Source organism: Pipistrellus hanaki, assembly GCF_964339955.1.
Source record: "Pipistrellus hanaki genome assembly, chromosome: 12".
In the NCBI taxonomy this organism is placed as follows: domain Eukaryota; kingdom Metazoa; phylum Chordata; class Mammalia; order Chiroptera; family Vespertilionidae; genus Pipistrellus; species Pipistrellus hanaki.
In genome coordinates this window covers 17,232,298-17,256,354 of record NC_140514.1, presented here as the reverse complement: position 1 = coordinate 17,256,354, position 24,057 = coordinate 17,232,298, and the positions used below count along the sequence as shown (strand labels likewise).

Genomic DNA, 24,057 nt, shown 5'->3' with positions numbered 1-24,057 from the left:
AAAAACAATGTACAGAAGAGCAAATACAGAGAGCCAGTAAACATTTTTTTAGAAAGATTCTCAACCCTTCTAGCAATCAGAGGCATGCACATGAATGACAAAATAGTTTTTACAGTTTGATAACAAATGTTGTTAATGTTGTTAAGTGTCCGTGAGACTATAAGGAACCAGGACTCTCATGTATTACTGGTGGGTTTGGTGTGATGAGGGCATTGTGAAAGACAGTTTGGCAGTTGGTATCCATTAAAATGTAAAAAGTACAAATCCCATATTCCAGTAGTTTCATTTCTCACAGTATACCCTAAAAAAACATTCACACAGCTCTGGCCAGTTTGCTGCGTGGTTAGAGCATCGGCCCGGGGACCAAAGGGTCGTGGGTTCAATTCCTGGTCAAAGGACACATACCTCAGGTGCAGGTTTCTCATTGCTTAGGGGCGAGTATGGGAGAAAACCAGTCAATGTGTCTTTCTCTCATCGATGTTTCTCTCTCTTCTCCTCTCTTCCTTCCACTCTCCGGAAATCAATGGGAAAAAAGACCTCAGGTGAAGATTAAAAAACAAACAAACAAAATAACATGCACACATTGCATAGTAAGGCACGGGTGATCATTTACATATTGTTGTTACAGTAATGAATTGAAAGTAACCTAAATACTCAATACCAATTAGGGAATAGCTAAATTATGTCGTAGCCGTGCTATGCCGCAGTTAAAACAAATGCACCAGATCTACATGTACTGTCCAAGACCCGTATTAAGGCAAAGAACAAGTTTCACATTAGTGCATAACTATTTTCGTTCTTAGACACACACAAAAACAGTACTTTCTATGGGGGCATTGATGCGAATATATACAGAAAGTCTGGAAGAATATACAAATACATGAGTGCATATGATTGGCTAGAGAAAGTTTTGGAAGGATAGACACTAAACTGGTTTTGTGAGGCGCAGGTACTAGGAGTAAGTGGACTGGGAAAGATTTATAGGGGACTTCAGCCTTATCTACAGTGTTTTTGTTTTAAAAAAGAATGTATTTGTCTATTTTATTCTAATAAGTGTGTTTGTTATACCAAACAGCAACAAGAGAGGTGTAATCATGCATGTGTTCTTTTTCTAGAAGCCTATTAGTAACGGTCTCCCCCCAACACCTAAAGTGCATGTAAGTACAAACACAAAGTTTTCAGAATCAATACAGTGACAAGCAATTGCTTATATGTGTACCTTTGGTTAGATTGTTAGGTTATTTGCCTATTTGAAAGAACCTCCATGATTGTTGAAAAAAATCTATAAGATTGGTAATTTTAATATTAATTTATTACATCTGAAAAATAGTTTTTAAAAAATTATACATTTTAAAGTTCCTTTATTTCAAACTTTATTAATATCTTCCTTGAAGACATTGTTGCAGAAATGTGAAAAAAGGCACATGGATATAATAGGAAGTACAGGGTGTAGATGCAACACTTGTTCTAATGTGTTTTCAATTATCAAAACTTTGAATTGTAGAGTAAAGCTGAGACCCAAATGTCTTAGTCATCCAGATCACAAAACTTCACCTAACTCTAATTAGACCTACAACTCTAACGAGACCAACAACTAGATCTTCGATGTGCTGTAATGGATTCTGCTGTTGGGGGGGGGGGGGGGCGGGAGGGGGGATTAGACCATGCTCTCCTAGGATTAAAATTATATTAACTCAGTGTGGCTGTAGGTTAGTACAGACAGAACAACATTTTCACTTCTACAAAGCTATAATCCAAAACTGCGTACGTAACACTAGATGTCCATAGTTTTTCTGGTTTTTAACCTTCCAACTTTTTAGCCTTTTTACTTTTTAACTTTACTTTTTAATTACTGTGTTTCCCCGAAAATAAGACATCCCCTGAAAATAATAAGATCTAGCGCATCTTTGGGAGCAAAAATTAATATAAGACACTGTCTTATTTTCGGGGAAACAGGGTAGTATAAAGATCTAAATAACTATATTTTACTTTACAAAATAAAAAGAAGCTTTGAATTTAAAGAGCTCCCAAGTCTAGCAGACTTATGTGTACAGTAAGGATGAGATTTCCTATCTGGCTACAAGATAAAACTGTTAGGTCAGGTATGCCGTTCACGGGGAGGAGCTGATGAATAGGGAGCACCAGAGCAGAGAGGGCCACCTGACCACTCAGCCTGCAGTGGAGACTCTGTTTTGTAGCCCATTTTGTCATGAGGAGTTTTAGGGGATTTAGCATTACCTTAACACATGACTTTTGGAAGCTATCTTGATGGGTAATTTAATTATTTGTTAGTAAAGCAATATAATCTCTGCCCTATCACCATAAAAACATTTTTAACAGTATACTGCCACCTCATGGTTTTGCCTGGCTGTTATTCTCCTTTTGATACAAAAGCCTTTAAAATATTGGTTGATACGTTTTTGAGGATAAAGGAAATCTTAAGATTTATATATTTTATGTTAATATTCTTGATCCATTAAAATCAACTAGTGATGTGTTTTCTCAGAGTAGAGGGTGGGGCAAAAGTAGGTTTACCGTTGTGATTACACAAAACACAAGAGTTTATTACTGTGTGATTATTTATTAATTATTATATGACATTGCATACAAACTACAAGCCTCCTTTTTCCCCCACTCTGGATTATCTCCACTTCTGTAAAGAAAACATTACTGATATGAAATGAAGCACAGTGCTCTTCTGACCAAATGTTTGTATGTTCTTTTTCTCACAAGTCGTTGGTAGTAAACGTGACTAAGTGAGGAAGCTTTCTTATTTGTATTTATTCTTACCTGAAAATTAATGTTTTACTTTTTGAAGATAAAAAGTTAAAATGAGTGATACTGATTTTCATTATAAATGAACTTTCTGAAAGATTTGTAAATGGCCTCAATAAATAAATAAATAAATATCAACATCAAAGAATAAAGCTTTTCTGTTGAAACCTTCCAGGGAAAATCATTAGATTGTTCAATTCTTTTTTTAAGTGAGTTGTATATTTTGAGATTGAAGTACATATATGAATTTTTAAATCAGTCATACCTCTTTTTTACTTTGTAATATTAAATTCACTCTCTTTAGGCTTATAGAACCAAAATAAAAAAATTTTTCACCTTTGTAGAACTTCTATTTACCAGGGAATATTATGTTGCTCTTGATGTGTAAGTAATATTTCTGTGCATAAATTATTGGTCAGAATTGCTTGCTATCACTGCTTCATTTATTTGAGAAGCTAGGAAAAATAAAGTAACTCTTTTAAGTAAAATCTTGTGTCAGTTGACACTCACTGTTGTGCCTGGACCCTTTGAGGTACCATTGTAAGGCCAAGGACTATGGTTTGGTGTCTTAATTTGGTTATTCTTCATTTTTCTAGATGGGTGCTTGTTTTTCAAAGGTTTTTAATGGGTGTCCCTTGAAAATTCACTGTGCAACATCATGGATCAACCCCGATACCAGAGGTAATACTATATGTTTTTATCTGTTATCTTTCTAATTGTTTTTTAAACTTGAGGCCAGGAAAGCATTTGATTTTATTTATTTTCTGATTTTTCTGAGAAAATTTTTGTTACAGTTAAAAACATTTTAAGGTAGATGTTTTATTGTGCTATTAGTGCTTGAGGTGACACATGACATTAAAATTTTATCGTGTATTTCTGACTCGGTTGGGCATCATCCCATACACATCCAAGGTCACCAATTCAATTCCTGGTCAGGGCACATGTCCAGGTTCCGGGCTCAATCCCTGGTAGGGAGTGTGCAGGAGGCAGCTAATCAATGTCTCACTCTCACATTGATGTTTCTCTCTCTCTCTCTCCCTCCCTCCCTCCCTCCCTCTCCCTTCTTCTCTCTCTCTAAAAATCAATAGAAAGTCTTTTTTTTTTTTTTTTTAAATTTTCGCCATGCAGTCACTATATCAATATAATGAAACCATGCACTCTGTGCCACCTTAATTTCCTGCCAGGAAAGTTTCCTCCTTTCTGCAGCACAGTCATTCAATATCTGTGCTTCAGACATGGCCATTGCTAAAGGAATTTAACTACTGAGGATTCAGGATCTAGTGACCACTTTAGAGGATCTCTCACCTTACAAAGGTGTCATAATAAGAATAGCTGTTATTATGCACTGAAGATTGTATATATAATGTCTATCTTAATAATATAAGATATACATAGAAACACACACACATTCTCTCTAAAGCTTAAAAATCCAAGGTATGGGTACTTTCATTTCACAGGCAGAGAGAATGACGCTCAGAGGGCCCAGCCATTCAGAGGCAGAGCTGCAGCTTGAAGCCAGCTCAGTTGTCTGCCCACAGCCTGTGCTGTAAATACCAGAACTAACCCTGAACCCTGGGCAGTGCTGGAGTGCTCACGCATTCTGAGTGTTCTCTGTACTTCAGTTTAATCTGGAGAAGTATATGTTGTAAAAACACCAAACAGAACCATGACCAAATTTCTGGTATTTTCTAGAAGATATCAAATAGCAAGTATCCAAGTTTTAGTGAACTTCATACATGGGAATAAGTCAGTTCTTTTTTTATATTAGTGCTTATAACAGTCATAGTCCATTTGCACAAAATTTGAATCTGTATCAGCTGTTCTTGATTTACATTCTGTCAGTGGCACATGATCCTAAGGAATTTTTAAAAAGGAACTGCAGATTCTCTGCCAGGCCTTATCCCCCTCTGATGAGTGCGAAGTCCAGCATGCCACTCTTCAAAATGTTTTTTACATAAGTTTCTTCACTGCTTTGAGGGTAGTAATATTTGCATATAATTCAGTTCATCAGGTTAGAGTGTCTCACCACTTATACACATTAAAATAAAAAATGTGTAATTCTTATAAATCATAGCTATTTTTTTTCTAATGCATATTTTCTTAATTTTAGACTATAAATTTAAAGTGGTATATCTCAAAATCAGTGAATTCTTTTTGTCATCTCAGATCAGTACTTGATATTCGGTGCCGAAGAAGGGATTTATACCTTGAATCTTAATGAACTTCATGAAACATCAATGGAACAGGTATGTTATTCTGTATTTTTTCTTATTATTAATTTTTAAGTTATTATAAGTAGACACTAGGTAAATAATTTAAAGTCTGTGATTTGCTGCCTCTCGTTGATAAAACCTTCATAGGGCATGTTCTGTTTACCAGGTACTGAAGACACATCCACAGCACTAGTCCTTACCCTTAAGGAGTTCATGATCTAATAGAGGAAACACACAAATAGCGAATAACTGTACCCCTCAGAGTTAGATTATTAAATCTAAGAGCTGTAGCTGAGACCGGTTTGGCTCAGTGGATAGAGTGTTGGCCTCCAGACTGAAAGGTCCCGGGTTCGATTCCCATCAAGGGCATGTACCTTGGTTGTGGGGGTGGTGCAAGAGGCAGCTGATCAATGATTCTCTCTCATCGATATTTCTAACTCTATCCCTCTCTCTTCCTCTCTGTAAAAAATCAATAAAATATGTTAAAAAATAAATCTAAGAGCTGTAGTACAAGGTAGAAGCCACAGAGGCAGAAGTCACTAGCAACTCCCGGGGGAAGATGAGGAGAAACATTTGAAATGGACCCTTAATGACCATGAGGAAACGGTAGCAAGAGAGACTGAGGTTAATGTCCTTAGAGGCCTTGATATGTTTCCTCACTTATTTCTTCAGTCTCCCCATCCCCCACCCTCAGCCAGTCTGTTTTGGAAGAGCCTAGTAGGAATTTCCAGAGCAAAGCCAGTGTCTAAGTTTGTTAAACCAAAATGCTTTGGTTACACTCATCAGTAGTTCTCAAACTTCACTGCACGTCAGAATTCCCAAAGGGCTGTTTGAAACGGATTGCTGGCCCACCATCAGAACTTCTGTTCAGCAAGTTTGGAGTGAGGTCCAGGGATTTCCGTTTCTAACAAATGCCCAGGTGATGCTTATGATGCTGCTGCAAGGACCACTTTGAGACCCTCTGATGCTCATGATGAAGTATCCACATGAGAACAGTTACTTTTTTCTTCAAAGTACATGGTCTATGTTCCATAAAATTCCCTTTGCCCTAAATACTAATCACTTTCAAGCTTTCAGAGATGTCTCCCAGTTCTTAAGTACTAGATTTCAGTAATGAATTCCATATAGGTATCCTTTATGATTCATAAGTTTTTTATCATATTCTCTCAGCCAGTTTTCCTCTATGCCTACTTTTCCATTTCCTATGTTCCACTATACTGTGATCCTTCTATCCTTCAAAAGCCCTGTGTGTCTATATGGATAAATAAGAACATTTTGGGGGAAGTACACAAGAGTCTTAACTGTCTAACCCTAGAACCGAAATAAAGGCACTGATACTGTTTGAAACTGTGCTTTTCCTACGAGTTTGGGATTACCTAGTCCTTATCATAAACCAGACTTATGCTAATCATAGCATGCTCAGACTTTGCACTGCTAATTTATTTTTTCCCTCCCATATATATGTGTATGTATGTATGTCATCTTGTTTTAAATGCCTTATAAAATGAATTTTTATTCGAAGTAAGTTTCTTTTTTTTAAAACTGACCTATTGATATGACAGCTTAGGTTAATATGCACATATTACATTACTGTTACCTAATGTCCTTTGTAAACTTTGTGCTTTTTTTTTTTTTTATCAGCTATTTCCCCGAAGGTGTACATGGTTGTATGTAATGAACAACTGCTTACTATCAATATCTGGTGAGTCTCTTAGTGTTTAAGTACCTTATAATCGTTCCTATTTATATTATGAGCTTTTACACTATGTTTCTTTTTCTCTGCAGGTAAAGCGTCTCAGCTTTATTCCCATAATTTACCGGGGCTTTTCGATTATGCAAGACAAATGCAGAAGTTGCCTGTTTCTATTCCAGCACACAAACTCCCTGACAGAATACTGCCAAGGTACCCAGACACCTAATCGTTTTCATCCTTAAACATAACATGTTAAGTCACTCTAATTAAAGTAGTTATACTATAGAATTTGCAAAAGCACTCAGTTTGGGTTAGTAGAAACTATGTCTAATGAAAAATTATAAGAAGTAATGTATTTCCACATGTGTTCTTCTTTATGGTCTTTCAGATTCTGGCAGTCAGTTAATCCTCCTGGGTTTTGACCGAATCAGTAACCTAACCCCTGAGTTAACCTGGTGGGGGCGGGGGGGGGGAGGGGGGTTCACAGGTGTGAACCAGGAAGATTATGATACCCCTGGAATCTATCAGGAGCTTGGTTCAGATTTTTAAAAACTCTCAAAAGGACTTTGGTTCAAGCAAACTTAAGGATGTGGGGAATTTTTGTTTTGCTCTCAACTGTATGAAACTCCAGGATGTATAAAAGAGGCACTTTTTTATAATTTATCAATCACAAATTGGATTCCTTGATAAATGTAAAATTCTTCCCAGTATGGCTTTATTACCAGCAAAACACAACTCTGATTTAAAAAATAAAATAAAATAGTGCAGAGTAATGACTTCTCATCTGTGACACATTTACACATTTAAAAGTTTAAATATGTGTACAGACATGGAGGAGTATAATTTGAGGATTGCACTATTTGTTATATTAACTTTATATTATATTAACTTTTATATTGTAATTTATTAACTTTATATTATAAAAGATATATAGCAGTCTTATTGTATTAACTTTTATTATAAAGGATATTTGATTGATTTTTTTTTAATTGTAGTTTAAAAATATAATTTTAAATGGATTTTTACACAGTAAATTTTAATGTTTGCAAATCTCCTAAAGTACAATACTTTGCAGAAATTCTACATCCCACTTTTTTGAGTAGAGAAATAAAAATGTCTAAATAAAAAATTCTTATAAATTGTTTTAGTGATAACACAAATTTTTACATAGCCTAAATTTATTATATGCACTAAAAAGATCATTTCCCTCTTTGTGACTTATCTTTTCACTTTCTCAGTGGTAATTTTTTGTGAACCAGAGTTCTTAATGTATTCAACAAGTTCATTCACCAAATTGAATGCCACCTGTAGCTTGAGATGCCTCTGTGGAAAAATATCAATTAAAGATTATCTTCTGTATGATTTGTCCTCTTTGCCTTTTTTTTTTTTTTTTTTTTAAGAAATCCCAAGGTCATCTTCTTCTACAATCTAAATATTTGATAGTTTTGTTTTTCATATTAAACTTTAATCCATTTAGAATTGATTAACGGGGGAATTGAGAAAGGGACCCAATTTACTCTTATCTATAAATATAAACGCCTAAGCAACCACTCAACTGGTAGCTATGATACGCACTGACCACCAGGGGGCAGGTGCTCCATGCACAGGCCTGGAAACATGGAACAGACTGATGAATCTCAGAGGGGAGGGGAGAGGGCAGGAGGAGATTAATCAAAGATCTTACATGAATACTAGAGGCCCCGTGCCCGGGCACCCGTGGTGTCCCTCTGCCTGGCCTGCGGGGATCAGGCCGAAACCGGCAGTCCGGCATCCCTGAGGGTCCCTGATTGCGAGAGAGCACAGGCCAGGCCGAGGGGCCCCACTGGGCATGAATCCGCGCACCGGGCCTCTGGTTTTTAATATTATGTCAGCACCAGTTTTGGAAAAACTAATTTCTTCTTCACTGATTATAACAGTTTCATTACCATATACTCACTTTACCTACATGTATTACATATTCATTTTCATTTACATTTAGGAAATTTGCTGTATCAGCAAAAATCCCTGAAACCAAGTGGTGTCAGAAGTGTTGTGTTGGTAAGTGAACTGTCCAATCATATATGGTTCCTCTGCTTCACAAAGTGGACAAGAAAGCACGAAGGGGCTTATTTTTAAACCGAGTGTAAAAAGTATTACTCCGGGGCCCTCTGCCAGCAATAGGATTTTCTCCCCGCCCCCTGCCCCCCAACTAACAAACGTCTTGAATTCTGTCCTCATGTAAACTGAACCTAATATATACCACCTTGCACAAAACAGTTGTTTTGCAAATAACTTATTGACTGGATAAGTGGAGAAAGTAGGATTACTTTTAATTATAGCATTTCATGACACCCTATTTTTCAAAGTACCTATTATTTACCATTTACCATTGTGCTTTGAAATGGCTTATGAGACTGAATAGAGTCAGTGCGCATGTATTTTAATACCTTTATTGTGTGAAACCTTATGCTGTAAAGGTTAGATTTCCCTATTTACATATCTCTATCTGAAATTCCTCACTCATCCCGTAACAACTAGCTGTTTTATTTGCATATAGCAAAAGCAAAAAAAAAAAAAAAAAAAAAAAAAAATAGTTTTCTTCCCTTAAAAAACTCTTAGGCAATTCAGTTTTATTGTTGTAAATCTGTATTTTTGAGATGTGATTTATGTCATCGTATTGTTTTAACCAAAGCATTACTGCCTCTGAACATTACTACTAAAAACATCCTGAGTCACTTGTTCCTAAATGTGCTATTGCCTCTCAATTTGGCAACTTCTCCCCAAATCTTTCTGCTACCTTAAGACCTAAGTCTTTCTTCTGGCCCCAGGTCTCGTAACAACCGGCAAATTCATTTGTGCAGACAAACAAAAATCATGCAAGTGACGAGGGAGCTTCATGCTGTTCTCTGAGGCAGTATTTCTTTTGCATCCTGTAGTTTAAGGAATTGAACTGGCAGCCAGCTTTCGTTTGTTTGTTTTTGGAGCATGTAACTATTATTGTAAGGACTTTGTATCCTAAGAAAACTTACTGTATTTCTTTCCTCCACAGTGAGAAACCCGTACACAGGCCATAAATACCTATGCGGGGCGCTTCAGACCAGCATTATTCTATTGGAATGGGTTGAACCAATGCAGAAATTCATGTCAATTAAGGTAAGCATGAACGTCAACCTAAGTCATTCTTAATATAAAAGCTGAGTTAAGCCCGTTTTCCTGTTCATTCAAAAAAAATTTTTCCCCCCAGTTAATTCTCAAGTTAAGTTAATGATTTTGGATTATGTGGCAAGGTAGTGGAAATCTGCCCAGTTGTAAGGAACTCACTTGGCCTGAAAAAAATTTTGTAAGACACGAGGGAAATAGTGCAGGGATAGATATGGCAGCAGGAGCTAGAAATAGTGTGTCGCAAATCTGTATCTAGTCTGATGGGGTCCAGGATATGTGCTGAAAGAGCAGGGGAACGCTTGAATATGTTGACCTGCTCTATCACAGTAGAGAAACAACCTGCAGGTTGTTGTTTGGCCAAGGGATGAGGATGGGATACCGTTCGAGAGCAAATTACTCATTTTGATTATGTGCCTACCTATTCGTTTGCCCAGGCTTTCCCTTGGATGGTTGTTTGGTTTGGTTTTGTGCCTAGTCTTCTCTAGAATCTTGAATTAATGAGTATATGGTTTAATATTTTTATTAATTTTTAGAAAGGAAGGGGGAAAGAGACAGAGAGAGAGAGACAAAGAGAGACAAAGAGAGAAAGAGAGAGAGAGAGAGAGAGAGAGAGAGAGAGAGAGAGAGAGAGAGAGAGAGAGAGGACATCAACGTGAGAGCAGAACATTGATTAGCTGCCTCCTTACGCCCCCGACCGGGGACTGAGCCCCCAACCAGGAATTGAACCGGCAACCCTTCGATGCAGGGGATGACGTCCAGCCAGTGGTAGTTAATGAATATTTTTAAAATATTTAGTATTACTCAGCTATAACAAATTTGAGGAAAACTGTGGCGGACAGAGCTTTACAATGAATTTTGTAAAGCTCTTCTCTTTGCTATTTTATCCAGATTCAGTTTTGAAACATTTCGCTCTGGCTTCGTTCGTTCGGGCCATGTTTCCTTGTGTCCCACCCGGCTCAGAGAAAACAGGGTGGGCACTTTTTAAGCTTCCCGTGTCTTCAGAGCCTTTTCTCTCAGTATTTTAAGAATGTTGTTGACAGTACAATTCTACTTGCAAGACTTCCTCAGAATTCCCGCTTATGTTCCCTGAGCTACAGGCCCTTACCTCCCCCTTTCATCTCAGCCCAACTCTCCTTTCTGTCTCTGCTCAAAACTATTTGTATGTTTTGTTCCTGTATTTGACATTATTTTGCTAAGTATTTATGATGTTTCTATACTACAGCTCTTATCAGATGTGTTCAAAAAGATTCTTATGCTTTCTATATCCTTCCTTCCTCTTAATGACATTTCCTTTTTTTTTTTTTTAATATATTTTATTGATTTTTCACAGAGAGGAAGAGAGAGGGATGGAGAGTTAGAAACATCGATGAGAGAGAATCATCGACCAGCTGCCTCCTGCACACCCCCCACTGGGGATGTGCCCGCAACCAAGGTACATGCCCTTGACCAGAATCGAACCCGGGACCTTTCAGTCCACAGGCCGACACTCTATCCACTGAGCCAAACCAGTCCCGGCCTCTTACTGACATTTCTGACAAAGCTTTTGTTTCACTAAACAAAATTTTTATCATAAGTAAAACTTAGAAATTAAAGACATTCGCAAAAAAACATTTTTGTTTTTATTGCAAAGCAGGCCCAGTGCTGTTAAGAGAGACAGAGACGAGTAAGATACAGTCACTGCCTTCAAGAACCGTCACCAACAGCAGCCGGATCTAAAATGGTTGCACAGGCGTCCTCTCTGTCCCTGACCCCACACATTGCCTCGTTAGGATTGGAAGCTAAGCGAAGTGTTCAAAATCTGTCTGCTTTCTTACTTGCTGATAAAATTAAGCAAAAGCGTTGTTTTCGCATTGTTTTCTCGATGCTTTACTGTTACCACATTTGAAAGAGAATTATTTAAAATGTCTTACCTTCTTAAAAATATGACAGATTGTATCCAAAGCATACCCCAGATCATGGGAGAACCAGACAGAGTTTTGGAGATGCTGATGAGGCTCTCCCGCCGTCACCGGGAAGGGAGGGAGGTGGGAGCAGCATTGCACATAGAGCTTTAGATCCCAGCCACACATCCCTGCACACGTGTGTGTGTGTGTGTGTGTGTGTGTGTGTGTGTGTGTGCTCGTGCTCAGGATGAATCACTAGGAGTGTTACTGCAGATCCTAAGGAGTGCACACCATCAACAAATAATCTCATTCCTCAGCGCGGTCAGTTCCAATGTGTACTCGCACCCTCAGGGTATGAGCATTTGTTTGCTCCCCTGAGTGATGCTTGTGATTGTTCTTTTTGAGTTTAGCCATTCCGGTAGGAATGTATGGTACCTCATGGTTTCATTCCCTGATGGTTATTAATGAAATTAGTGTTTTCCAGACTGTGAAAATATGATCTCATTCAATTTCTTTATAACAATATATTATAGAAATCGTTTTAAATGTTATGTAAAATTAAAACGGCTGCATTATAACTAAGTTAATTTATTAAATATATGAAATGATCACATATGGGACTCAGTTTCTCGTGTGTGTTTTTCTGACCACACATACAGAGGAGTGTCTTGCTAACTTGCATTCCTGTTCTCTGATCCATTTGCTCACTTGGCTAAGAAGGCAGGAGTGTGTTACTGAAGCAGCATTGAGTTGGGAGACAGGACTCTGCCACAAAGGGCTGGGGGGGCCACAGGCCAATCACCGGGTTTCTGGGTCTCAGTTTTCAACTCTGAAAAGAGAGGGATGGAGAGTGATTTATCAGTTCCCCTCCAGGCCTAATGTCCTAAAATTAAGTAATTTTTAACTTTAAAAAATTTGTAGTGCTAAATTTAAAATCTTCATAAAGGTACTTCATAATTTGGATTTGTCTGCATACCCCAAGTTTTTGTGACAAGAAATAGTATTTATAATAGAGATCTGTTTTGTATGTTTCATAAAAATAAAAATTCTTAGTGGGGTTCTCGTGAAATTATTTGGCTTTTGTTTTCCTTTGTTTAACATATTTTTGTTTCTTTCTCTCTCTAGCACATAGATTTTCCTATACCCTGTCCACTTAGGATGTTTGAAATGCTGGTAGTTCCTGAACAGGAGTACCCACTAGTTTGTGTTGGTGTCAGTAAAGGGAGAGACTTCAACCAGGTGGTTCGGTTTGAAACAGTCAATCCAAATTCTACCTCTTCGTGGTTTACAGAATCAGGTTTGTGATTGTTTATTGATTTAGTAAGGCCAATACTTACACTAAATTTATAAGTAATAAATTTAATATTTCTTATTAGGCAAAATAAATGAATTATATATCTCATTAGTACATAAAAACCGAATCTTGAGTAACTTATTAAACTGGCAAAAGGAAGATGACTTGATTTAAGACGGTCATTTGTTTGACACTTTTAAAACATAACCAGTGGTTTCGTCTTCTCATTGAGTTCCTTTCTGTCGCTCTGTGGCAGTTTATGGATTTGCACGAGAAAGAGAGACAGTTCACAGAGCTAGCATTATTTTGCCTCCTGTCTTCAGAGGTGTATTCTGTTTTGTGAGACATTCTTTTAAAAATAAGAAATAAAATATAACCAATGGGTCCCAAACTTGAGTGTGCTCAGCAATTTCAGTTTTGATGTTCATTCAAAGCTTGGGGATATTCTACATTTTACTTAATGGAAAGTCAAGTCATTTGACATTTTCAGTTTGTAAGAAGTTTGAGAAATCATTATAACAAAAATAATGCCTCTTTGCATTTTGGTAATGCATCATACTTTTCAAAATACTTGCTTTTTTAAACTCATTTGTGCTCAAAGTAATTTGTTCCACTCACTGACTCATTCATTCAATAAATATTTATTGCATGTGCTAGGCACTGCCATAAAATGATATACAAGCATAGTCCCTGGCCTCCTGAGCTTAAAATAAAAATTATTTATAACAATAATGCAGAAGATTAGACTCTGATTTCGCAGATGAATAAAAATAATCCTATCGCCAATAGTATGACTGTAGTTATACTCCACTGAACACTCACATAATTTAGCTCTTGCATCACAGTCTGAACACAAGCAACCTAGCTCAGCCACTATGTTTAGCTAAACATGTATAACCATTTCAAATTCAGTGATGTTCAGAATTCTTTTATTTTTAATGTCCTGTGTTCTAATAATTCCTTTTTTCTGTAAGTTGATTGAGTTTGTTTGTTTACAGATACTCCACAGACAAGTGTTAGTCACGTAACCCAACTGGAGAGAGATACCATTCTTGTGTGCATGGACTGTAAGTTTTTATTTATGTACATCTTATTTTAATAACATTTCTCTTACCGTAGTTTCTAAGTGACTTTTTCTCTTTCTCTAGGTTGTATAAAAATAGTAAATCTCCAAGGAAGATTAAAATCTAGCAGAAAATTATCATCAGAACTCACCTTTGATTTTCAGATTGAATCAATAGGCAAGTCACGGTTTTGGATTTTTGTTTAATTGCATTATTAGTCACTTAAAATAATCTATTTGCTAATTACCCAAAATTATAAAAATATATTACTAAGGACTTATTTTTTAAAATATAGGATATAATAGTCAATATCAGTCTTCACTTTCATACATTTTCTAAAATAGCTTAATAACCATGATACAACCCAAATAATATTATCTCCTTTACAGATTTTGTACTTTTCAAGAGAAATAATTATTTCTTATAAAGTTTTGAATTTCTGTTTCTTCTAATTTTCCTATAAGTACTTTAGATTTTAGTTAATATACTCTATTGTATTTTTGGCTTATATCTGCCGATCAGAAAGTTTTAAGTAGTATATAGAATTTCCTTCCTACATTTTGTTTGACAAGAATTTTTTTCTGAGAAGGGATTTCTTACATAATTAGTGTTCTAAAATGATTACATTCCGGGAAAATAAGGTGAAATGATTATATATGGGATAGTGCTAGGGAAAATGAATGAAGGGTAATTCATTGTTTAACTAAACACAGTTTCTCTGGTGACCTTAAGCAGTAAGATAAGACATTTGCATGTACGTCTGTTGGTAGAAGTTAGGGCCAAGGACAGATACTTCATTTGTCTTCTTCCTGGTTCTATTTTTACTCTTTCCTCCAACTATCAATAGAACATCTCTCCCGAAAGCAATTGCTGATGATAAGAAGTCAATTTTAAGGAACATCTGCTCAAAATGTTAACATGTAATCCATATTTAAAAACACATAGCCAGAGTTTTTTTAAAAAAAAAAAAAAAAAAAAAAAAAAAAAAGATAAACCTATTTTTTTTAATCATTTTTTTATTTTTTTAACAAAAATTTTTGGTAAATTTTTTTTTGTCAAAAGATAACTAAATTCTATATAGTATTTTTTATTTCAAAGGTAAAGATGCCATATAAATATGGAGTGATTGACATTAGTTATTAATTGAAATATTGCTATGCAAGGCAGAGAGGGGGGAAATGATGCTTATCAGTTGAACTTTGTGCTATTAACAGTAACTGAGCTGTTCTTGCCTGCTAGTTTGCCTACAAGACAGTGTGCTAGCTTTCTGGAAACATGGAATGCAAGGTAGAAGTTTTAGATCTAATGAGGTAAGTCATTTTAAAAATTGTACCCATTAAATAGTCATTAAATAGGCATTATCAAATTCTACATCAAACAGTTTTATTTAATATTAGAAAATGTCTCTGGTACAGGGAATACGTGATTTGCTAACTTTATTAATATTACTGTTTTCAGTATAGTGATAAAAGTAATAGCACATACTCTACAGCCACCTCTCTTCCCCCATTTACTGAGACAATTTTAGTGCCTGTTTCATGTGCTTCCAGATAATCAGTCACCCTTATATTCAGAGCAAGAACTTCCTAATACTGCTGAAAGTGAGCCAACTGTGATCTTCTCTCAGCTCTCCCAGACCGTCACCTGGGCCAAGAGTGCTGATGCTGGCTCTGTCATGAGCCACTTTCTCCTTGGTTTTCAGAAATGATGACCAGTGCAGTCTATAACAGCTAAGGGTCTCCATTTCCCTCGAAGCCAGCTTGCCTCCTGTTTCTGTTACCCTTATTCACTTGACATTTATAAGATTTTTTGCTCCTTTTCCCTTTTCTTTTATTAACCATTAGCTCTATAGTCTGAGTCCTTCCTGCCTTAATTTAACTACAGGAATAATTGAACTCCAAGCCATGTGACATATTCAATTCAGTCCAACATTTACACCAGAGAATGCTGGGGTTATAAACATGAACAAGGTGTGTTAAAATCATCAAAAATTCTTCCAGTATCCCAAGCCAGTCTCGGTAGGATAGCTCTTACTTGAACATTAGAGGGAAAGGAGAACCTTAGGTGTCTCAAGCAAGAAAAGAGTCCATTGATGTCCTAAATTGTCATTCAGCTCAGAGCATGTCTTCGAACAAAGCAGACAGTCTAGCCCGGTGCTGGTGGGCTTGGGTCAGCGTCACAACACCTGAGTTCAAGTCTACGCTCTGCGCTTTCGTAACTGTGGCCTTGGTGTATCACTTACATTTTTATACTTATTCATTTGTGAATTGAGGATAACAAAATAGTACTTACTTCCTAGGTTTTTTAAGGTTAAATGAAGTTAGATACCTGAAACTAAAATAAAACTGAATGCCAAGGGTAATTGAAAAAAAATTTAATTAAAAAAGGTTAAATTAAAGGAAACATGTATTGCGCTTGACATAATGCCTAGCCTATGGTAAATAGTCAAGAAAGGTTGCTGTTAATGTGTATCTGGTAGCAATGCCCGCCAGAGGGCCACTTCTCTGGGAGATGTTTAAAAATCGCCTGAGGGAACAGAACAGGGAGGTGAGAACAGTCAGCAGCTAATGAACAGTTGGCAGTGAAAGAAGGGCATCATGGGAAGGATACAAGAGGGCTTTTTAAAAAAAAAAAAAGAAAGAAGAGTTGGTTCCAAAAAACCACCTGGCAGACTTTTTCAGATTTCACGAGCATCCCTTACTGAACACAATCCCTAACAGGCAAACCCCAAAATACCTTGAAGATCAGGCATGATGCGCCGCTTGTACTGAGTTGGCCTGTTACAGCCTGTATCCTTCAAGTGTGCGGGATACAAACAAAGTCAAGAGCACCTGGTGTTTCCACAATAACTGATGGTAGCAGTGTGGAGGAAATAAATTTTGTTTCAAAATCAAATTGTTTCTCAGCCTCCCAAATTTTGGAGAGAAGTTCATCATAATTTGAAATGTTTTGCAGTCGGTAACTAGTGGGGGAGTTTTTTTCTCTTATAGATTTATTCTTAACTCCCCAACTGGTGAGAACTTCTTGGAGAATATGGGGGGAAAAGAAATGGAAAGAGGGTTATCTATTGAGCACACCTTAGCTAGGCATTATACCTACTAATACATATAAAAAACACCGCAAAATACTACTGCCACGTAGATATTTTCTATCCCTCTTTGCAGAAGGCAAAGCTGTTTCCAGCAAATTACTGACCTTGTGCAGTGTCACAGCCAGTACGTGGGAGAACTGGGATTCACACTCAGGCCCTAAGTTTGTCCCTTCGGAGCGCTCTGCAGCCGTTCGGGCAGAAAGACCACATCCAAGTGGCTTCCTGCTGCAGCAGCCTCGCCGCCAACACAACCGACACAGCGTTTCTGATGCATACAGCAGACTGGGTGCTTTCCTCTAAATTTCCCCTTGGGTTCCATCATTTAACCAGGAAATGGTTTTCCTACTCTCCTGTTGTATGATTAATTCAAAATTAGCCACAATTTTTCCTAAACTGACAAACTGATGCACCAATATGTCGACTTAACAAATTCAGTCATGCAGGGTTCTGCTTCCGTCACAGGAATGTTTCTTTCCCAGGATGCAATAAGTTTAATGCCTGTAGAACATTTTTTATGTCTTCATGTCTTTAATTTCAGAAATTAAATTTACATTTTAATTGAACAGGTAACACAAGAAATTTCAGATAGCACAAGGATTTTCAGACTGCTTGGATCTGACAGGTATGAAAGGGGTTGTATTTTTTACATAGTATTAAGCATAGTGTTTTATAAATCCAGCATGAAACTGGTTTCTTTTTCCAGAGAATAGAAATTTCTGCAGTCATATATTCACCATTATATTTTCACACAATTAGAATTCACAAGTCAAAGTTTTAAAAGCCTTTGAGAATGTGCCTGATCTTCCAAGAAATAGGAGTATATAGATCTGTCAGTAATAGTTTTGTTTTAAATATACTATCTAAAGTAAACTATGTAACACAAGAAAGAAGAAATACAGTATGCTAACAAGCAGAAACTTTATTTCAATGCCAAATAGGATTTGAGGTTTTAGTCTGACTTATTTTCTGACTTTCGAACTATAAATTGTTTTTAGAAATTTTAATAAAAAGTTTCCCCACATTATTCCTAATAGAGGTGGGAGGTGGTGCATAGCAAAATTACTTCCCAGAGCTAAACTGGCTCTTTAATCATAGTGATTTATGAGTGATTTCGGTCCAAAAAAAAATCAACTAAGCAGCATTCTTAGAGGCATACAATGAAGAAGCAATGGAAAATTTTTCTGTTAGCATTAGTTTCAAGAATAATTTCTTGTTATCTGTTTTTTGTTTGTTTATTGCTTTTAGGGTCGTGGTTTTGGAAAGTAGGCCAACTGATAACCCCACAGCAAATAGCAATTTATACATCCTGGCGGGACATGAAAACAGTTACTGAGAAACGTGCTTTGACAGTTAACTATGAAGAAAGAACACTACCGGAGCAACACTAATGGAAGCTTGAAGCTGTGCAGGGGCTGCGGTTACTTGTAATTTATTGTGGCATGAGACAAGATGGGGAGAGCTTTTGTTTTAAGTGGTCTGGATATATTTAGCATATTGAACCACACAAGTGCTTAATTCATTGTTATGTAATCTTTGTACATATAGGCAGTATTTTTCTGTAAAACTTCATATTGCTGAAGACATACACTATGAATTTATGTAGATAATGTACTTTTATGAGATGTACAAGTGTCTTATCTGTACAAATGTAAATGTTGATGAAAATGCAATTGGGATTAATATTTTAAGAATTCTTTAGTATACTCTTGGTGTGACTATATTACAAAATGGGATGCTGGCAATGAAACAGTACACTTAACACTATTGTATTTTTATTATATGTAATTTAGTAATATGAATATAAATCTTGTAACTTTTAAAGTTATAATGGAGGCTGTAATCATTTTATAATCTTGTTTTTTAATTTTAATGCAAGTACACTGGTGTTTATATTTGCACAAAGTATTGATATGTGATGTAGTAAGTCACAAAAGTAAGCTGTGACATTGTCAATATGCATTTGGCTCCATAACATCTTTTTTTAAATGTATTTGGATTGTTTTCTATGTGAAACAAACCAATTAACCACCTGTTGTAGTAACTGGTCTTTTTATATTTAAGCAGAATCTGTAAGATTGCTTGTCTGTGCTTAAAAACAATACCTTTGAAAAAATTTTGAGTCACAGAATAGCGGTACCATGATATAACACTGCAGTTGTCTGAATTACAGTATGCACAAAGAATAAATTAGCATTATTAAAGAGTCCACACTAAACATTTCATATAATCACATTGAAGAACTGTAACATTCCATAGAGTGAAGTGGTTCAAATTTCTAGTGGAATTTTTACTTTTGTTGGCCTTATTTTATGATCATTTCCCTATTTCTTTTCGTTTAGAGTTTAACTCATGGCCAAAATAATTTAGTTACTACCTCATATAATCAGTACAATGGTTACTACACATCACAGGAACTTAGTTTTGGTTCAAGTCATTTTTTATTGCTTTTTTCCAATGGAATACATATATACCAAGTTTCAGCAGAATGCACACTCTTGGTTCTTTTTTGGTATGTGGTCTTAATGGTTTAACTAGGGGCCCAGTGTGCGAATTTGTGCACCTTGAAAGGAACTGTGGGTCGCGAGGCTGCGCTGGGCACAGGGGCGGGTCTCTGCTCATCCTCTGCACCCTGGCCTGGCCCTGCCGCCACCGTGGCCCCGGGTCCCCTGTCTGCCGGCAGCACCGCTGCTGCCGCCACCACCACCGCCGCTGCTCCCGCACACTGATGGCGTGGAGCAATTGGGGCTGGCACCGTCACCAGGTGCAAGCAGCAGCTGCTGCCCCAATTGCCTCTCAGGAGCAGGGGGCGATAGAGAAGCCGCAGGGGCAATCAGAGCCGGCAGCCATCACTTGCACCCGCTAATGGCGCCAACTGATCAGGACCGGTATTGGGCACCAGCAGCGGGTCCAAGTGGTGGCTCCATCATGGGTGCAAGCGGGGCCGGTGCTAGCAGCAGGTGTGAGCGCCGGGCGGGACCACAGCACGCAGGAGCAAAGACTTTCCAGTGACCACCAGAGCCTCTCCCTGATGGCAGTGACCGGCACCTCACCTTGGTCTGCCCCCCCACTCACCTGCTCCACCGTCCCACCGTAGCCGATGCCCGCCATGTTCCTCGCTCTGTCTCCTGCTGCCAGGGCCCGCCATGTTCTGCACTCGCACTCTGGTGGTCAGCACACGTCATAGCGACCGGTTGTTCGGTTGTTCCACGCCACTAAACCGGTGGTTCGGTCTATTTGCATAGTAGCCTTTTATTATAGAGGATGTGAGTATTATACACTAAGAACAAACTAAATTGTGATTTATGGTCTTCACTTATTTTAATTGACTATGCTTTTAAATATGTTCCTGGCTGTACATAGTGTAAAATAAACATGTTTTTTTCTAACATGCTGTTGTATAGTAGCTTGTTATCTGGCTTCATCTACATTTAGTAAGACTAAAATATATTGAGAAAAAAATGTTTTTAAATTATATTCTGCATTCAGTCCTTAAGGATTCATTCTGGTACCTCAGATCATCTCTTTTCTTTTTCTTTTTTTCTAATCTTTCCTTTCAATTTCATAAGGGAGTAATATTCCCACATTTGAGAAAAGGAAGTCTTTTGTAGAATCTTCATCTTCCTGATTGGGAAAATTAAACAATTATAGTCTTTTGGTTAAAGCAGGTGTTGTCAGATGACATACCTCAGCCCATTCACACTTACCATCTGACTTTGTAAATAAAGCTTTATTAGAACACACTACTCATTTACTGTTTCTATGGCTTTGGCACCACAGTGGCAAAGTTGAGTAGTGTTGCAAAAAAAAATAAAATTAAAAAAACCAAAAAACTATAACCCACAGAACCTAAAATGCTTACCACCTGACCCTTTATGGAAAAAGTTTGCTGACTCCTGGGTTAGGGGAAGGGAGACTGTTGGGGAAGACAGTTCTGAGGTAAGGAAGGGGGAAGGTTGGGTGTGAAGAATTGGACGGGTGTCACAAAGCACCTTTTCTATTCTTGCTAATGCGACTGCCTGTTGTGACCTTGGGTAATTTACTTGACTCTAGGACACTCTCCTTGACTAGAAATGTAGCTTCTAAATCATACAGATGTTCGTGATCAGAGCAGTTGTGTACCTTACCACTTTTCCCAAACAATGCAGTGTGGCCAATCTTAGCATTAGTGACTGTATAATAACTTAAAAGCACATCTTTACTAGTGTAACATCATCTGTTTGCTGAAAATCAGACTCATGGAAAATACTTTTGAGAAATCAAGATCTGCTCTTGGCATTTATTGATAAGGTTGTTGATCTTTTTTGTGGGCCACTGTTTTACCAAGTTTCTAAATCTTACAAGTTATAGAAAGGGTCACATCTCAAAAAAAAAATAATAAATTAACCATCACATTTAACTGTCAATCACTTATAAATATTTTCAGAAAATATGGGATACAACTGGTTTTATGTTACCCAGGGGATTTTTTAAAATAATAGATCCCTGGAGTCATTCTCTGGAGGTGAAGCCCAGTAGCCTCTATTTTTATCAAGTTGTACAAGTAATTCTGATGTATAACCCTGCTTGAGAACCTGGGATCAGCATTGAATTTAAATCAGTGTTTCCTGAGTGTGGTCCAAGGATCACATGCCTGGGGGGGGGGGGGGGGAATCATCTTTAATGACACTTAAAAATGCAAATGTGGGGTCTCCGCCCAGTGACTTGATGAAGGATTTTTATTCACTCAAAAGAAATAGAGTCACTCGAATGTTAGAAACAACCTATTTTGTCTTCATTGAGGTTTGCGTTACTTACTTTGTTCACTACTTGCTTAAGTCTCGGTGTTGAGAAGAAGGGAATCAGTTGTTTCTGGGTCTGTTGGCATTCAGCTTGCAAGTATGCCCCTGATTTCAGCAGAGACCAAGAAAGGACAGATAGGTCACCACTTTTTACTATTCCTGGAAGAAAGAGTAAAGTGTGCGCTACCCAAAATAATGGGTACACACTAAGAGTATTACTTATGGGACAAAGTATTGATATGTGATGTAGTAACAATATGGACCCAATACATGTATCTGTGTGCCAGGTGCTATACCACGTTTTACATAGATTCTCCCACGGAGGCCCAGAAGAGCCCAGTGATGTAGGTATTATTAATTCCAATTTACAGATGAAGAAACTGAGGCTCAGGAAGTTTAAACAACTTGCCTAAGAATGTTGGTAAGTGATAAAACTAACACTTAACTCATACTAAACTATGTATCACACAGAATACATGCAGTATATCCACTCTGTAAAATACACTTGCATGTTTTACTTTGAAATTAGATTTCCTTTCTCCAATTGGGAATTGAACTTCAGATTCTGATTTCACTGGCTCTTTGCAATAAGAGAAATTAACTTACTGTCTTAATTTTTTGCTTTACTAAAAAGCATTTTCCTTATTCAAAGGATTTGCATAAAATCAGTTTACAGTGAAAGCTTATTAAATAAATCTAGTTAAAACTTATTACAAAGACTTTTTTTTTACTTTTATGAGATAATTATTTACCCAACATCTATTAATAATTATTTGCAGTGTGTTCAGGCATTACTGTCACTGGAGGAAAGATATAAAAGGCATCATTCCCAGTACTCAAGGGGCACTGTGGGCGACTAAAGATGAATTTAAAGAGGTACAAAAGGTTGTGCCTAGTTCTGCTTTGGGAAAGGAAAAGCCTTTATGTAGAAAGTTAAGTACAAATGGGGTTAATAAATGAAAAGAGCCGAAACCGGTTTGGCTCAGTGGATAGAGCGTCGGTCTACGGACTGAAAGGTCCCAGGTTCGATTTCGGTCAGGGGCATGTGCGTTGGTTGCGGGCACATCCCTGGTAGAGGGTGTGCGGGAGGCAGCTGGTCGATGTTTCTCATCGACGTTTCTGGCTCTCTATCCCTCTCTCTTCCTCTCTGTAAAAAATCAATAAAATATATTTTAAAATAAATAAATAAATAATGAATGAATGAAAAGAGTTTATCAAGTGCAGGGAAAAATCAGAGTAGGTGCTGTAGACTAGACCCATGGTCAGCAAGCTCATTCGTCAACAGAGCCAAATATTAGTACGATTGAAATTTCTTTTGAGAGCCAAAGTTTTTAAACTTAAACTATATAGGCAGGTACATTGTTATTAACTTAATTAGGGTACTCCTTCCATCGCACTGTACGTGCGCGCCCACACGTGGTATTTTGTGGAAGAGCCACCCTCAAGGGGCCAAAGAGCTGCAGTTTGCCGACCACTGCGCTAGACTAAAACATAAGCAGAATTGCTGTGTGTTAAACAGCGCAGAGTAATGCCCTGGAGGCAGAGAACAAGGATGGGCCTGACTGGGAAGAGCTCCCTCTGGAGAAAAGTAGCTCTAAGTAACCAACGGTTTTGGAAACCGCAGAGATCAGCTACAACATTAACGGGAGAATAGGCTGTTGGGTTTGTAAACAGGCAACCACTTGTATCCTTAGGGAAAAATTTCTATTATATAACATGATAAGGGTAAAAATGGGTGGGTAGATGTGAGTTTACGTAGATTTGAGTATAGTGGAAATATATTTGTTTTCTGATGTTTCTCTCCCCGCCCCCCCAAAGATGACAGGAGATTAGAGCCTATTTCTAAGCAAATGGGAGAAAATTGAAAATTGAAGATAGAGGAGGAAAAGGAGGCAAGAATGGAAACTGGAACATCCTGAACCTGAGCATGCTGGAGAGCACCTTGCTGATGTTAAAGTGTGTACGTGCTCATTCACAGCAGTATTTTTAAGCTCATCTTGGGAACAGGAAGGTAAGCTTTGACCACTCCCCCCCCCCCCAAAAAAAATGTATTCTTTCCAATTCACCTCCGCAGACCATCCATTACACTGTTTGCTTGACTTGCTTCCCCCCACTGGTGGCAACC

General features: G+C 37.5%; 1 protein-coding gene across 7 annotated transcripts in view; it reads left to right on the top strand.

The window, feature by feature from the left end:
* MAP4K3 (mitogen-activated protein kinase kinase kinase kinase 3) overlaps positions 1-20,536 on the top strand; it is a 106,669-nt gene extending 86,133 nt beyond the window's left edge. For all 7 annotated transcript variants that reach the window (XM_084901502.1, XM_084901501.1, XM_084901499.1 and 4 more), the window contains 13 exons: positions 1,116-1,157; positions 3,372-3,456; positions 4,942-5,021; positions 6,630-6,690; positions 6,774-6,891; positions 8,660-8,718; positions 9,710-9,813; positions 12,831-13,002; positions 13,998-14,066; positions 14,148-14,240; positions 15,303-15,373; positions 17,721-17,776; positions 18,400-20,536. In XM_084901502.1, the coding sequence (XP_084757628.1) occupies positions 1,116-1,157; positions 3,372-3,456; positions 4,942-5,021; positions 6,630-6,690; positions 6,774-6,891; positions 8,660-8,718; positions 9,710-9,813; positions 12,831-13,002; positions 13,998-14,066; positions 14,148-14,240; positions 15,303-15,373; positions 17,721-17,776; positions 18,400-18,487 (1,098 nt within the window). In that variant the 3' untranslated portion in view covers positions 18,488-20,536. The remainder of the gene's footprint in view (positions 1-1,115; positions 1,158-3,371; positions 3,457-4,941; positions 5,022-6,629; positions 6,691-6,773; positions 6,892-8,659; positions 8,719-9,709; positions 9,814-12,830; positions 13,003-13,997; positions 14,067-14,147; positions 14,241-15,302; positions 15,374-17,720; positions 17,777-18,399) is intronic.
* The last annotated feature ends 3,521 nt before the right edge of the window (positions 20,537-24,057 follow it).